Source organism: Pecten maximus, chromosome 14, assembly GCF_902652985.1.
Source record: "Pecten maximus chromosome 14, xPecMax1.1, whole genome shotgun sequence".
NCBI lineage: Eukaryota > Metazoa > Mollusca > Bivalvia > Pectinida > Pectinidae > Pecten > Pecten maximus.
Window position 1 is genome coordinate 26,496,276 of NC_047028.1, and position 17,284 is coordinate 26,513,559.

General features: G+C 33.3%; 1 protein-coding gene and 1 long non-coding RNA gene across 2 annotated transcripts in view; one reads left to right on the forward strand and one right to left on the reverse strand.

Moving 5' to 3' along the window:
• LOC117341830 overlaps nt 1-17,284 on the forward strand; it is a 172,319-nt gene that overhangs the window by 53,252 nt on the left and 101,783 nt on the right. The window contains exons 2-3 of the mRNA XM_033903692.1: nt 8,255-8,404; nt 11,236-11,377. Coding sequence (XP_033759583.1) covers nt 8,255-8,404; nt 11,236-11,377 — 292 coding nt within the window. The remainder of the gene's footprint in view (nt 1-8,254; nt 8,405-11,235; nt 11,378-17,284) is intronic.
• LOC117343013 overlaps nt 12,219-17,284 on the reverse strand; it is a 46,189-nt gene continuing 41,123 nt past the window's right edge. The window contains exon 3 of the long non-coding RNA XR_004535945.1: nt 12,219-12,442. This is a non-coding gene — a long non-coding RNA (uncharacterized LOC117343013). The remainder of the gene's footprint in view (nt 12,443-17,284) is intronic.

The window sequence follows — 17,284 nt, forward strand, 5'->3', positions numbered from 1 at the left end:
CTTCGCCCGCGATCAAAGGTATATAGGTGTGTTTTCACCTGTACAGTTTGGATTTTCTGAAAGTTTGAAGAATAAAATTTCGTCGATGAATTTGAAGAAGCTACATCCCGAGAGTGTACCAAATACTTAATTCTCACAAAAATGCATTCAATACCATTTACTGTATTGAAATATATCTAATTAACACTAATTAGCAATTAATGAAAAAAAAAAATATATAAGATGACAGTGTCTTAATGTTTTTCCTATTGAGGCACAGCATGATTTCTTTTCTTAGGGTTTCTTTTCTTTGGGATTCAATTAATTCTTCACTTGAAAATTTGAAATCTTTTCTAGGGATTCAATTAATTCTCCACTTGAAAATTTGAAATATATAAAGAAACACTAAAACTTTTGAAGGGTGGTAATATAGTAAAGTATGTAACTTTTGGTAGTGTATCAAGATAACCAACAGCATCTTCTTGTTTTCAATTGATCATTATGAATGATTGTTTGCGGAGAAGTATTATCTGTAAAAAGTATCTTACTTTTTGGAGTCTAAAGGATAACATTTCTTAAACAAGACAATTATGCACTTTAGGATGCTGATATTCCAATGGTAATCAAAATTCTTAGAATTTACTTTAAGTCCATGCCTGACTATAAGCCCATGTCTGGTAATAAGCCCATGCCTGATTATAAGCCCATGTCTGGAAATAAGCCCATGTTTGATTATAAGCCCATGTCTGGAAATAAGCCCATGCCTGATTATAAGCCCATGTCTGGTAATAAGCCCATGTCTGGTGATAAGCCCATATCTGGTGATAAGTCCATGCCTGATTATAAGCCCATGCCTGGTGATAAGCCCATGCCTGGTAATAAGCCCATGTCTGGTAATAAGCGCATATCTGGTGATAAGCCCATGTCTGGTGATAAGCCCATGCCTCATAATAAGCCCATGTCTGATTGTAAGCCCATGTCTGATTATAAGCCCATATCTGGTGATAAGCCCATGCCTGGTGATAAGCCCATGCCTGGTAATAAGCCCATGTCTGGTAATAAGCCCATATCTGGTGATAAGTCCATGTCTGGTGATAAGCCCATGCCTCATAATAAGCCCATGTCTGATTGTAAGCCCATGTCTGGTGATAAGCCCATGCCTGGTAATAAGCCCATGTCTGGTGATAAGCCCATGAATCCATTTTTCCTTGTCTCCAACTCAACACCTTTTTAAACAAGCATTAAAATTTCACATTTGGTTAAATGCAGACCTTAACTATAACCCAATCGTGTATTTCTTTAGTTTAAAGACTCCTGACTCAATTATCAACTACTTACTGAAGAGAAGGTTATTTAGAAGCAATCTTGTATAAATCGCTCTCCTGGTGCAATTTTGTTAGTGTGTTTCAGGATGACATTCAACATCGCAGCAAACTGCAGTCAGTAATTACGCCCAATAAGGATTTAACTGCTAGATAAAAAAAAGTTGTGAAAACTGGTACTGCCATGACTCAGTGCGATTCCACTTGGGATCAGGCAAGCTTGCAAATAAAATTGAAATCAAGTTAATATTTTAAATTTTTGAAGTGGGCTTTAGACATTTGAAAGCACTGCAATGTTCTTAAGTGACTGCAAATTTTGAAAGAATTTTATTGGGAGTTTAAACAGTTTCACCACCAGGTATTTTATGAGAATTTTAAGAGTTATACTACCAGGTAAAACTGGAATTCAGGGACATTCTAGGTCTGTCAGGGTCACTCGATAAAAACCCCTGATTTATATGGGGTAATAACCATGTTAATCTGACACAAAATGTATTATACATGTAGATTGACATATTGAAGGATTCTAAATTTTCTGATTGTCATCGAACATATTATATCCTGGTTTTTTCCGAGTTAGATATTGTTCAGTTTCAATTTGTAGTTTTAGATTTGAAGTTAATACCTGTATATTTTTGTGGACCTCAACATTGATATGTCGGTTGGCGGACATACAATGTTAATAACTTCAGATCAACTTCATTAGTTTTCCTGTGTAAATAAAAACAGATTAGACCTCCTACGATTTATACCTTGTTGCAAATATCTTGTCAAGGAATTACATGACGGGTAGATACGGTAAAACAAAAAAAGGCAGCTCATAATTCAAGCACGTTGTGGGTTCTCGTCTAATCTAAGATGTCATCGTGATCAGTGTTTACGTAAATCTATTGTTCAAGCGATCATCATTGTGCGTAAGTTCATTGATTCCAAAAATTTAAATCTTAATGTGTAATCAGACTTCATTGTGTGGGGTGCTATATACGGATTATCTGTGTTGATGGATTGAATAACGGGAATTTATATTTACCGATGAACGACTGCTGGCAGTTATAGGCAGAGGTCCGGACCATTATAATTAGGTTATCACGGGGATCGTAGATAGTCTTCATTTAAATTCGTTATTTCATGCAGGACCTTTTACATTTAATCACACCTGAAGTTTATTACCCGAGACCGAAGTATCTTAATAGTTAAAACACATACTGACGATGGTATCGCTATGATTTGGTAATACAGGTAATTTATGACAATATGATTTGGCACATTTATATACTGTAGATTTGTTTTGGTCGTTAACATTTTGCATGTCATCATTAAAAAAATATATCAATACCTAGATCTGTAAAAAATAGTGTAACTATAATAGATATCTCAAAATAGAGATGTTTTATGGTTCATTTAGATTGTTGATAAATATATGTCATGTTAAAATTGGAAAAAATATAATGTTAATTTTGTAGCATTTTAATGTCAGTTTAATTAGACTTACACTCTTTATCATTATGCTATACATGCATAAAGACTTTAATTACATAATTATTGAACATTTGTTTTGTTGGTAATGAAGATATCTCTTAGGCTTTCTACACAAATTTCAACAATTCTGTAGTAATTTTCCCGGTAAATTTTTATCTCTATATATTCAAAATTTATCACAAACCGACATTTCCATTTTATGCTTATATATATATAATTATAGGGAATCTTTAGGTGTTTTGTCCCTCTATCTTAATATATTCACAGTTTTCCTTTGATACAAAAGTTTTTAAATTCATAAAACTTGACAAAATTCATCTGAATGATCGATGTTACCCAAAAACAACATCTTGATATCACTGTAGAATAAATTTCTCTCTCTTTCTCAAAAAAAAAAAATAAAAATAAAAATAAAAATAAAAACAGCTTGATAATTAAGCAAGTTGTAATTTGTAGACTATCAAAAACAATATTCATTCATCAAAATAGGTGTATATTGAGCTGTAGACGTTTTTGCAGTGTTGTGCCTTGAGGCGATCTAGGATCCACTGTACTCTTCTACTACATGTACTGGAAACGCCACACATATAAGATATTACATCTCAATTACATCTCAAACACGCTGTTGTACACGTCTGGTGTGGCTACGAGTTTCCTGTATGATGTTTTCTGACAGCGACGGCGGTGTATTGACGATAATAGCTCGTCAATATCATCCTATTGACATTCAGGTGACATGTTACTTACCTGTACCATTTACCTGGATTTTTTTATCGTGAGATGATTCACCTAATTTAATTCAATTAAACAGACAGTTTATATTAATTTATATGAGGGATTAATATGATGGAGAAAATTGTAGAAATTATCGGACATTAGATGTTTCTTTGTGTTCAGTGTACATTAATAAAATGGTTATCGGTTCTTATAAAAGATTTGTACACCTGTGGAATTGTCTGTTAATTGGAAGTTAATTACTGATGCATAATATCAATTAATTATCAATTATTCCACAATAGAATTATCAGTCGTCAAGCCCTGAAAGTTGTGCGAAGAATTGTATGGTTGTTTAATACGTGTAATAGGTATATCATCATTATCTCCGTGAAGTTGTTATGATCTGTTATAAGCCATTTACTTTGTTATTTCACAGCTATTAAATTCCCTTTTATTATAAACCTGATTTTGTATTTTGTACCTGTGTGGCTCTGACTGACGGATATCGGATCTAAGGAGGTCTTGATATTAAATAAAAAATAATAACTGATTTCTGGTAATGATCGAGGCCTGAAAATTGCCATCGTTAAAGTGCATGGTATATAACTTACATGTTTTGAATACAAGAAAACGATATAGAATTATTTCTTAGTACAATCAAATGGATCATATTAGTTTTTTAAAGTGTAATTTGATCAAGAATGGCGTATTGATACTTTACAGCTATTGAAACACTCAAAATGTCTACTTTAAAAGTTGACAAGACTTTTTGGGACGAAATTCGACCCCATAGTGGGTTTAACTTTCAATGACGAGACATCGTATTTAAATTGGTCGTGTGGCGTGGTCATATAATCATATTTTAATACTTAAGGTCTTAGAGGTCTACCTGGAAGACAGATTATTATATATGTGTGTTTTATGCTTATATACAAGTTGGCCTAAGTAGGCTTTATGGGCTACTTAAGGCTCAGCGGGATGGAATGGTCCGAGGCCTACATGTTGACATTTAATAAATTGTTGTTATCGTTATGTTTTGGCTATGCCTTTACATTTGATTCTAGTTGATTTATCACCTATCAAATAAAACCTGGCTGGAGGATGAGTTGATGGTTAAGTGAACGTTAATTTATTTTTTCAAGCGGCTTTGTACTATCAAATTATTGCGGAATCTGAACTAGTGATGAGTACATTTTAAATGTATATTTTCAGAGGTACTCTGTACGCCGGATGTCAGTGACTAATATCAGTAATAATGGTAATTATACAAAGGTAGGGGAGGTTACTCTGGAATCATGTTGTCTGTCTCTCGGTCTGGCTGTCTTTCTATCGCTCTGACGATAATATTTTTAAACTGATCAAATTTCATAAAGATGAATTGCTGTATTATTGATAATGCGCTTTAATTTGATTTAAATTCATTTAATTTGGTTTATTTTATTTCAACAAATGCAGAAGGACATATGGCATTAGGCAAAACATATATAAGCCTTTTTGATATATACTCGATATACAGTTAATGAAATAATCAAACAAACATATAAACAATACATATTGTCTCACTGTCCCTACCTGACAATATATATATATACAAAAGTTACTTAATCAAACCTCGTAGTGTCAATATTATACTCTGATGTTCTGTGTAATGAAAGTATGTAATAAGAAAGGGTATAGTTCGATTCTTTGATTTCTTTAATGAGGATGACATTACTAAGAATATAAAGGCTACTAGATGTTAAGCTGAACAGAGAGTAAACAGGGTAGATTCCCCCCTCCCCCTCCCTCTCCTCCCACCCCAGGGTTTTTTCTCCCAAGTTTGGGATGGGGCCTTTTTGCCTCATTTTGGGAAGAAAATTGGTGAATTGGGAAAGAGTTTTTCAGGAGTAAACTGCTAATTTTGGGAATTTGACCTTAATACGAAATAATTTCAATTGGGAATGGGGCCCATTATCGGCCCTCAGAAAAAGCCTTGCACCCCACCTGATCTTTTTGTCCCGACCTCGGCATATATAGGGTAATATATATATTTACCATTCTTTATCCTGACAGTGGGGTATATAGAGTATATCTATATCCTGACAGTGGGGTATATGTAGAGTATATCTATTTTCGTTGTCCTAGGTGTATATAAGTATAGTTCTCTCTGACCTGACGGACCATTTGGATGGGGAAGGGTCTTACCGGAATATATCGTCATACAAAGCTGACAAATTGTACATTATATACTATTAGAAGGTTTTCTATTATTTGGACTTGAGGTACTTGACATACAATGCCATACTTATGACCGCTCTGTTTGTTTGGTTCGGGTTAGCCTTTAAGGTTGGGTTTTAATCTGTTTCAAAAGTTGCCTCTGAACGATTTATTTAGACACACAAAGACGGCTTTCGTATATATCACTGTCACTCACAACAGTTGTGACCTTTGTGTGACCTTCACAGTTTAGTAACGCATAATTCACTCGCTTTAATACACTACCTGTGCTGTTGACAAGATAGAAACGACTTTGTCATTGATGCCAGGTAATTCTGATCATTACTGCGACTACAGTAATGTATAGGATATTTCATGTTCAATCAAATTGAAATTAATTTCAGTTTCACAATGGCAGTATGCCTGATAGATATACTTAATATGTCACCAACCAATGATTAAATGTATATTTGTAGTATTACTAGTCTACATGTTCACGTATCCGAGCCAACATAATGATTTACATCATTCTATCTGGACTGAATATGTTAAAGATACATATGGAAAAATAACTTATAAATAGATTATATCGCATGTATAGGAATGGTCTCTCCAGACAGGTTCTGTTTAAAGGGTGGTTTCATATGGAAAGTTTTGTCAATTAGTAATATATTCTTTTGTGAAAGAGATATAGATGGTCTCTCTAGGTTTTCTAATGTATAGAGAAACGTGGTCTCTTAAGAAAGGTTACTGTTACTACATCTAGACAGGTTTTTCTGTAGTGATTATGCATGGTCTCTCAAGACAGGTTCTACTATACTGACAGAAAAGGTGGTCTCTCTAGGCAGGTTCAATTATATTGATAGGAGGGAGTCTTTTTAGACAGGTTCTACTGTAGCTGCAAGGGGTGGCTTTTTAAGACAGGTTCTTTGTAGTGTTAGAAGGTGTGGTCTCTCAAGACAGGTTCTACTGTACTGACAGAAAAGGTGGTTTCTCTAGGCAGGTTCAATTATATTGATAGGAGGGAGTCTTTTTAGACAGGTTCTACTGTAGCTGCAAGGGGTGGCTTTTTAAGACAGGTTCTACTGTAGTGTTAGAAGGGGTGGTCTATCAAGACAGGTTCTACTGTACTGACATAAGGGTGGTCTCTCAAGACAGGTTCTACTGTGGTGACATAAGGGTGGTCTCTCAAGATAGATTCTACTGATCAATAAATTAGTAAACTTTATAAATCTAAACAAAAGAAATGAAAAATAAGGATGTACATATCTGGTTGCTGTAATTAAGGGTCATGAACAGCACCTAGCACAAAACCCTGTATATATAGAAATATATATATCGGGTATAACTGCATCTATGGGCAGGTCGCTGCACTAAAGTTCATGTTTATATATCAGCAGAAAATCATACTTATGTTAATATGAACTTATATATGGACCTTTATGATGATCAATTTCACCAATTTTCTGCAGTATTTTAGGAAAATCCTTTTAAAGTGTCATTTTGCAAGCTATCACATCTGTGTTACATGCAGTTGAACTTTATAGAATAACAAAATTTGTTAAATGTGTGTTTGGAATTTCATAAGGAGATTGTACTTTACGATATATAAGATATGTTGCAGTTTCATATTCCATAATGTTGTAAATTGAATTTTATGTGCGGTATCCCCAAGATTATAATACATTGACACACAAAAGTGGTACATATAGGTCACTGTCAGACCACATATTATAGATGCAGCTGGCCAAACACAGAAATATTTGTATTTGTGTTTTTTCATTTTGTTCTCTGGATGACTTTGGAATCTGAAATATTTTATAATGTTTGTAATTGTCACTATTATGCACCATTAAATTGTTGCTCTATCACTGTGACATTTTATATTTGGCAGATAGTGTTGGTTTATTATCATGAGCAGTCTTAATAGATATACGTATATCTACAGAGTGTGTGTATCATATTTCTTTGTAGCACTAAATCCATTGAGATATGGGGAAAGATGTTTTAAACAGTGGCAGTGATTGCTAGAACACAATCATGTTTCAACATTGTTCTATGAGTGCAATCCTGATGTTGGTATGATATTGTAATATTTTGATTGACCTTCAGAATGGCCATCAGATTTACCTTTAGATTGACCTTCAGATTGACCTTCAGATTGGCTGTAAGAATGACCTTCAGATTTACCTTTAGAATGACCTTTAGAATTGACCTTCAAATTGACCTTTCAGATTGACCTTTAGAATTGACCTTCATATTGACCTTTAGAATTGACCTTCATATTGACTGTAAGAATGACCTTCAGATTTACCTTTATAATGACCTTTATAATTGACCTTCAGAATGACCTTTAGAATTAACTTTAGATTTGATCTTCAGATTGACTGTAAGAATGACCTTCAGATTGATCTTTAGATTGACCTTAGAATCGACCTTCATATCGACCTTTAGAATGACCTTCAGATTGACTTTAAGAATGATGTTCATATTGACCTTTAGACCTTTAGGATGACCTTCAGATTGACCTAGTTGTTAATTTTCTTCTTTTTGTCCACCAGGTGGAGCTACTTGTTGAGGAGTGGCCAGGGGACCATGCCCAGTTTGAATTGGTTTCATACTCTCCCTACTCATGGGAAACTGAGCCTGATATCAAGATGTCTCATGTTGTCACGGAAACAGGTCAAGCACAACACATCATGTTACAAGTGGTATGGACATTTTATGTTTTTTCTCACCCAAAAGGAATTCTGACTGGATAGATAGATCACTGCTTATATATCATATAAGTGACTCCTGTTAGAAGATATCTTATAAATGAATCAAATCAGGAGATGGCTTCTAACTGAAACCTGAAAGACATTTTATAAGTGACTCCTGTAAGATATCTTATCAGCGACTCGTGTTAGATATCTTATAAGTGAATCCTGTTAGGAGATGTCTTATAAGTGAATCCTGTTAGATATCTTATAAGTGACTACTGTTAGATATCTTATAAGTGTCTCCTGTTAGGTGTCTTATAAGTGAATCCTGTTAGATATCCTATAAGTGACTCCTGTTAGAAATCTTATAAGTGAATCCTGTTAGATATCTTATAAGTGACTACTGTTAGATATATTATAAGTGACTCCTGTTTGATATCTTATAAGTGAATCCTGTTAGATATCTTATAAGTGACTCCTGTTTGATATCTTATAAGTGAATCCTGTTAGATATCTTATAAGTGAATCCTGTTAGATATCTTATAAGTGAATCCTGTTAGATATCTTATAAGTGAATCATGTTAGATATCTTATAAGTGACTCCTGTTAGATATCTTATAAGTGACTATTGTTAGATATCTTATAAGTGATTCCTGTTAGATGTCTTATAAGTGAATCCTGTTAGATGTCTTATAAGTGAATCCTGTTAGATATCTTATATGTGAATCCTGTTAGATGTCTTATAAGTGAATCCTCTCAGATATCTTATAAGTGAATCCTGTCAGATATCATATAAGTGACTCCTATTAGATATCTTATAAGTGACTCCTGTTAGATGTCTTATAAGTGAATCCTGTTAGATATCTTATAAGTGAATCCTGTTAGATGTCTTATAAGTGAATCCTGTTAGATGTCTTATAAGTGAATCCTGTTAGATATCTTATAAGTGAATCCTGTTAGATGTCTTATAAGTGACTATTGTTAGATATCTTATAAGTGAATCCTGTTAGATGTCTTATAGGTGAATCAAATCAGGAGATGGCTTCTAATTGAAAGTTGAAAGATATCTTATAAGTGACCCCTATTAGATATCTTATAAGTGACTCCTGTTAGATGTCTTATAAGTGAATCCTGTAAGATGTCTTATAAGTGAATCCTGTTAGATGTCTTATAAGTGAATCCTGTAAGATATCTTATAAGTGAATCCTGTTAGATATCTTATAGGTGAATCAAATCAGGAGATGGCTTCTAATTGAAAGTTGAAAGATATCTTATAAGTGACCCCTGTTAGATATCTTATAAGTGACCCCTGTTAGATGTCTTATAAGTGACTCCTATTAGATATCTTATAAGTGAATCCTGTTAGATATCTTATATGTGAATCCTGTTAGATGTCCTATAAGTGAATCCTGTTAGATGTCTTATATGTGAATCCTGTTAGATGTCTTATAAGTGACTCCTGTTAGATGTCTTATAAGTGACTCCTGTTAGATATCTTATAAGTGACTCCTATTAGATATCTTATAAGTGACTCCTATTAGATATCTTATAAGTGACTCCTATTAGATGTCTTATAAGTGACTCCTGTTAGATGTCTTATATGTGAATCCTGTTAGATGTCTTATAAGTGAATCCTGTTAGATATCTTATAAGTGACTCCTGTTAGATGTCTTATATGTGAATCCTGTTAGATGTCTTATAAGTGAATCTTGTCAGATATCTTATAAGTGACTCATGTTAGATATCTTATAAGTGAATCCTGTTAGATATCTTATAAGTGAATCCTGTAAGGAGATATCTTATAAGTGAATCCTGTTAGATATCTTATAAGTGACTCCTGTTAGATATCTTATAAGTGAATCCTGTCAGGAGATATCTTATAAGTGAATCCTGTCAGATATCTTATAAGTGACTCATGTTAGATATCTTATAAGTGAATCCTGTTAGATATCTTATAAGTGAATCCTGTAAGGAGATATCTTATAAGTGAATCCTGTTAGATATCTTATAAGTGACTCCTGTTAGATATCTTATAAGTGAATCCTGTCAGGAGATATCTTATAAGTGAATCCTGTCAGATATCTTATAAGTGACTCATGTTAGATATCTTATAAGTGAATCCTGTTAGATATCTTATAAGTGAATCCTGTAAGGAGATATCTTATAAGTGAATCCTGTTAGATATCTTATAAGTGATTCCTGTTAGATATCTTATAAGTGACTGTTGTTAGATATCTTACAAGTGACTCCTGTAAGATATCTTATAAGTAACTCCTCAAGGATATCTTATAAGTAAATTAGGTCAGGAGATGTCTTATGAATCTGACTGGGAGATATTTTCTGCATTATAAATCATTGGACCAACTTTTTTTTTTTTTTTAAATCAGAAAATAATCTAACAAAAATAAAATAGGATGAAAGATTACCTCTATTCTGTCTCAACATGTCATCATAACTTTGTCCACGCTGACAAATGCTGCAAATGGCTCATGATGTACCTATAGGTATGGTGTTACAAATTAATCCACTGATGCACGTAGGTATGATAGGTATGGTCGTATTTAACTTGATGGTAGAGTAAAGGTGAGTCTGGCTGGACAGGTGTGGGGAAATATAAGCACGGATCAAATCCAGTTTAAAACTGAAAGTTACATGTTTTTCAGTAATAACTATCAAATATCACATCCTTTTGATAGATGTCACGATATCATTTGACTTTAATCTTTGTATGAGTAAACGTTTATTAGGTATCGGATTTAAAATGAAAACAGACTTGTTGTTTTATAGTTAATGTTTAGTGTAACTTTTTGTATATTGTATCATTTACTGGTGTTCTACAGGGTTCCAGGTTCAGCCATACACAGTTACCCGGGGTTACCGGAGGGCTCATTACTGTCGTCCTCCTCCTACTGTCCATAGCACTACTCTGTCTAGGGGAGAGAATTCAACACCGCAAGAAAAAAAGAAAAAGGGGAAATACAGGTAGGTGGTCTGTGTTTTGTCATATCTTAAAATTTTAGTTTTTAACCAAGAAACATTATAAAAATTGAAAAAGGATTGGAATGATTTTGAATCAGCTTCCCTGTAGATGCAGTATAAAGATATCGGAACTTTGTAGATTATAAAAAACAAAGATTCCTGACAGAAGCAGTTCATTGCTCCATGAAATTTGTAAATTTCAAAAATAAGTGCAATAGATAATGACCTCCCAATAATATTTGCTAGTGTTTTCACAACCTTCTGGACTATCAATTCCTCATTCATGTATCCAGAATTTTCTTGGTGTGCAGAGAAAGTTTTGATTTGTCACCACAGTTTCAATGTAAAATGTAAAAAGCAACTGAGTCAGCACTCTTATGTCGAAAATTATTTCATAATTTGACGTATGAAATGTTTGCACTCTTGTTTGATTTCTCAGTGCTAATATATTTCACGGTTGTCCTCATCAGACCTAGTTTGTGGGTATGAAGTTTCGCGCAACACTGCCTACGAATACAGGCATATCGCATATTCACTATGCATGGTATACATATTTACTGAGGACTTTTTTATCGTTGTGCTATATGTGATGACTGTCAATATAACAGATGGTCCGTACAGGTTAAAGAAAAATACTGATTCTGATTTTTGTAAAGTTTGATTAATCAATCCGTTGAAGAATATTGAATTCTGCAGACCAGTAGATCATTATACAGGATATATTAAGAAGTACGGTTGATAAAATCATGTCCTGAAATATATATACAACCTATGTAGTAAAAAAAAAAAAAAAAAAGATTTTTTGACTACGGGGATGAAATTTATACAAGTTACCATAGTGAATTTGAAACTTTGATGTGACACCTTGACAGAGACTACTGGCACTTGGCTCAGCCAGGCAGGCGAGTAGAGTGTTTACTTACAAAACATCTCAGGTGTGGACCTGGTAATCAACAGGTAGGAGGGAATCAGGTGGTTGGGGGCCTCTCAGGTATACTCCCGTGTAGAGTCACTGTCACTGGTCGCTATGGAACCAAGCGTCTTCAGGTGTATACCGCCATCATCCATCTGGAAAATTAATTTAGATAAAAATGGATGAAAAATTTACACATTAAGATTTGTTTAGATTGGACTGCCCTACTTTGTTGTGTAAACAAGAGATAGAAGAGCAGGGGCGGAGATTCTAAGCCATTATTGGAGAATCTAATGATATCTGGTTAAACAGACAGGCCGGGGGCAAGATAACCTAGGAGTAACTCTAGCTTCCGTGTCCAATTATCCAAGTGGCAAGAAACCATAGTCTAGAAAGTTAAAATGAAGATTTAATGGAGCAGTTGCTCCTCTAGTGATGGATATAAGTTATGTTTAATTTCTTGCTGCCCCTCCAGTTGCAAAACCTGGCACGTCCTTAAATGACCCACCCTGGCTGTTAATAGGACGTTAAATAAAAACAAACCAAATCCACTTGCTTAATTCAACTCTCAAGAGAACTTAACCTATAAGTTGTATGATTCTGAGATGTTGCTGTTAACAACATGTAGTTGTTGTTTGGGGAAATCTTATGTTGATCGGTATAACTGCATAGGAATATAAAAAAATTCTTTCACCCAGCCTATGGATAGATGTTACTGGACCCCACTGATGCCTGTCGTTTATGAGGACAAACCGGTTCGTCAGTTTTTAAATATAATATTTCAAATGTCATTACAGGCCTTGGGAGTCTTTGTCAAGGCTCGTTGGAAAACAATATAAAATTATCAGGTCCGTCTTTATTTCATAAACGAACAACACCGGTCCAAATGGTCCTCTCTGTTTGGACCGCAAAAATGAAAACGGCCCAATTATTATAGAGGGGAGACAACTCAATTTTGCCTATATACTGTGACCTGTGAAGGGGAGACTACTCAGATAATTTCTTTATACAAGGGAGATAACAATTTAACTATACTCCTTACAGGGAAGGAGACTTCTCAAAAAGTGTGTCTGTATGAGTGAGATACAATTTACTGTTGTCTTGTACAGGAGAATCAGGAGGTATGGCGTAACTTTACATGTTACTTTGTCGTGGGTGAGAAATACTGTCCAAGGGAAATAACCACCTATATCACCAGTTTTGTCTAAGCTAGGTAGCAAGAACTTGCCTCTCAACTTTTAAGTAGATAATCAAAGATTTGTTATCTTTGTGGAATAAATCAGAAGGAACTATAGATATAATATTGTGACATTATTAGGTGATAATGAAAGCTACAAACTTCTTGATAATCATGTCACGAAGAAGTCCGAGATACCAAAATTATAAACAGTAGGTCATGATATTTGTTAAAATTTTACAAACTGATTAAGTTTATCACATATTATATTCCTTTTATTTATCTTTTCGAAGTGTTATGTTGGTGAATACAAGATGAAAAATATTAAATAAATAACAGTTATATTTGTTGTTTTTCAATGTATGAAACTAATTTGTTTTACATATTATTGTGTGACAGTGCACTTATGTTCCTGTTTCCAGGGGAACTGCAATTCTATAATCCAATATTAAGTTACAGTTAGAAAATAAGCTACACCTTAAACAATGGTCCTCCATTTTTCTCAGCTATTGTCATCAATATCGTCATAGCTTAATTTTTTCTGAAGGTTAACACATTGAGAGAAATAGCATTTGCTGTGTATATGCCAGTTGTGCTGTTGGAGTTATTTCCCCTTAACCTCCATTCTGAGGGAAGAATTCTGGTTGATGACAATTTTTTCTTCTTTTTGTTTCATATTGTAAAGTAAAGGATAATTAAATATAAAATCCATTTTAAAAGTTATGAGAATTAAAAAAGGAATTTTATGTGTAATACAGCATGTACTTTATTTTTGTGGGCAGGTGGTGAGGATAAAAACTGCTTCTTAATTGTTATATATATATATTTTTTTTTTTCTCTAAAGTAATTCTGTATACAAGAAAGATATATGATATTAAATAACTCTATGAGTGTCTGAATATTTTTTTGTAAAATCTTATTAATATAGTGTGGTGTAGCTCTACTTAGCTGTCTGCTGTGTGAGTTTGTACTTACATAGGTAAATCACACCTATGTTGTGTCATATATAGGTAAATCACACCTATGTTGTGTCATACTTGTACCTCCTGGCCTTGTCAGCGGTGACACAGCAATTGTGAACAACCTAACCACTGTCCACTTTACCAAAGGTTTCATCAACATTATTAGAATTTCTCAAATCAAAGGGTCACCCTGAGGCCAGGAAGGAATTACGGTATGTACAGCATGGCTTTTAAGTACAGTATTCTTATAGGAGTAAAATTTAATGATGTTGATACTTAATTCATCAATTCAAACTCAAGTATCTTCAGCCTTCACTTGAAAAGATGCCAAAGTTTTATTTTAGATAGATTTGTTATCTGTCTGTACTAACTAAAAGGTAGCATGAGTTGAACTGCGCAAGAGCTGGTGTCCATATGAAGGATTTTAGGAATAATCTGAAACATGATTAATGGGAGGTAACTCTTACAGCCTTGATTATATGACGCTCATTGATGTTGCCCACATGTTTCGTGCTGTGAATTAATTCAATTTCAATCTTAAATGATTGCATCCAATTTATTATCACAATTTTTTGTTGTTGCGGAATGAAAATTTAATCGCAATTTAGATATTAGATTGAGGAAGGTCATCTTCATTGCTTTAAATATCAGTTACTGTAAGCTAAGAGATTAAACATTTAATGTATAATGTTACCCAGCTGGTAAATAACGTGCCGAAGTGTAACACTCGGCTAGAATTGAGTGTAAGACTAGTAAGACAGAGGTCCTGGGTCGGATCCCTAGCGGGGCCATTGAAAAAATCTAATTTATCGTTCTCTCTGTTACACATGGTGAAGGTAAAAAATTGAAATTCTATATAGATTTTTGACGAGAAACTTATAAACTTGTGGTAGCAAACTGTTTTACGGCTCCACAAGATGAATTGCCTAGCAGGACTTGATACTAATTTGTGAACAATAAAAAGAGTAAATAATAAACAAATAAATAAATAAATAAATAGATCAAAATAAATAAGTAAATAAATAAATGAATATTTGAATAAATAAAAAAAAATTAAAAAATTAGAATAAATTAATAATTATAACGATATTGCTATACAATCATAATTCCAGAATTTCAGGAGGAGTATTTCCCTTGTATTTTTGAAATCCCTGAAGGTGTTCTGATTTGAGTAGGCACTCTTATTACATCAAATATGACATATATATAGAAATAGTGATTATAGCCTCGCTTCTGTTTTAGCTTAACTAATAGTTACATATCAGATGTGTTGGTAAATCTATAAAAGATGATATGTAGATAAGTGGGAATCACGGAGCAATTCTGCAAAATTGACTTTTATCTCCTCCACAACGTCGTGATACCAGGACCGAAATCTTATCAGAAAACTATATCTTTCTCCGTGGATTTCCTTTTGCCTTGAAATTATTTAATGGTCACGCCTGTAACATCTGAAGATATGGATTTATGTTCTACAATTGCTGTAGAGCTATGGGCCCTTTATAGATGAAAATAATGTTGTTACCAAAGTTGATATGTCTTCGTTGATATCTATTGAAATTAGATATGATTTATGTTATACACAGGGGTAACACAATTTTTTCAATTTGATTTTTTTCAGTTTCATTTTTTTTTTTTTTTTTTTGGAATAACAGCAAAAATGAATTTAATGGTACTCGGTAGGTACGGTAACCTTTGATGGTTGTGTAGACTTTTTAGTGTTCAGCTATACGGTTATTTTATAGTGTATTGAATTGATTGCTATATTGAACAAACCTTTTGAAGTGATGTACATATTATTGTACAAAGATATTAAGCATTTTGTGTGGGTGTCACTTCATTAAATTGGATAGTCTTTATATCATTTTTAAAAAATTTTGTTTTTTAAGTTTTTTTTACTTACAGTGTTTGTATTGGATATTATCATCAAAATGATTTTGTTGATTTTGGATATAAAACTTTCTATAACATTTGATGTTTTAAAACTAAATGTCTTTTACTAAATCAGGACATGTTGTATTAGGACTGCTAAAGATAATTATTTGTTGTTTGACATTTTCAAAGGAAACAACAACAACAACAACAACAACAATTTTTTTTCATCATTACTCTAGAAATGGTACAAATGAGTTACAGGACTTTACCATAAAATTATAATGCAGAGACACCTCCGATCAAGATATTACCAAATCATCATACATGTAATATTCAATCAGCTTTCAAAGAATATTTAAAACAGAAAATTCAGGTTGTTTTACTGTCAGATGCTTTATCACAAACCCTATCACCACATAATGACAAATTTTAGACATTTTGATTACATGCTGTTCTGGTCAGTGGTTCAAAACTTCTACAGTTTAACATGATGTATATCAAGCACAAATATCATATTTTCTGTAGAAATGATGAAATGACTGAACTTTTTCTTAGGATTTATTTTCTTAGGTACCTATACTTGCTACTTCCATTCTTTCCTCAACAATAACAATTTCAATTCTTGAAAATACTGTACAAGGTCTGATTTTTAAAAATGGTAGTATTATTATTCAAAAATTAAAACTAAGTACATAAAACTCAGAATGTTTTGAGTTATTTCATTGCCATTTTGATAAGTGAGACTTATTTTACATGTGCTGGTTCAATATGGTTTACTTTAGGACCTTGAATCACATGACAAGTGTTTTTCGTACCTGTTGGCTGATCACCAAAGAGTTACCTCCCCTTGCCAGTGAAAGTCGACACATAGTGATGATAACATTTTCATCTACAGCACACATAATGGCTATCATGCAAAGGAAGTAATCAAAAACATGTGAATCAGTGAAGTATTTGAAAGATTTTCCTGCTGTTTTTAGCAT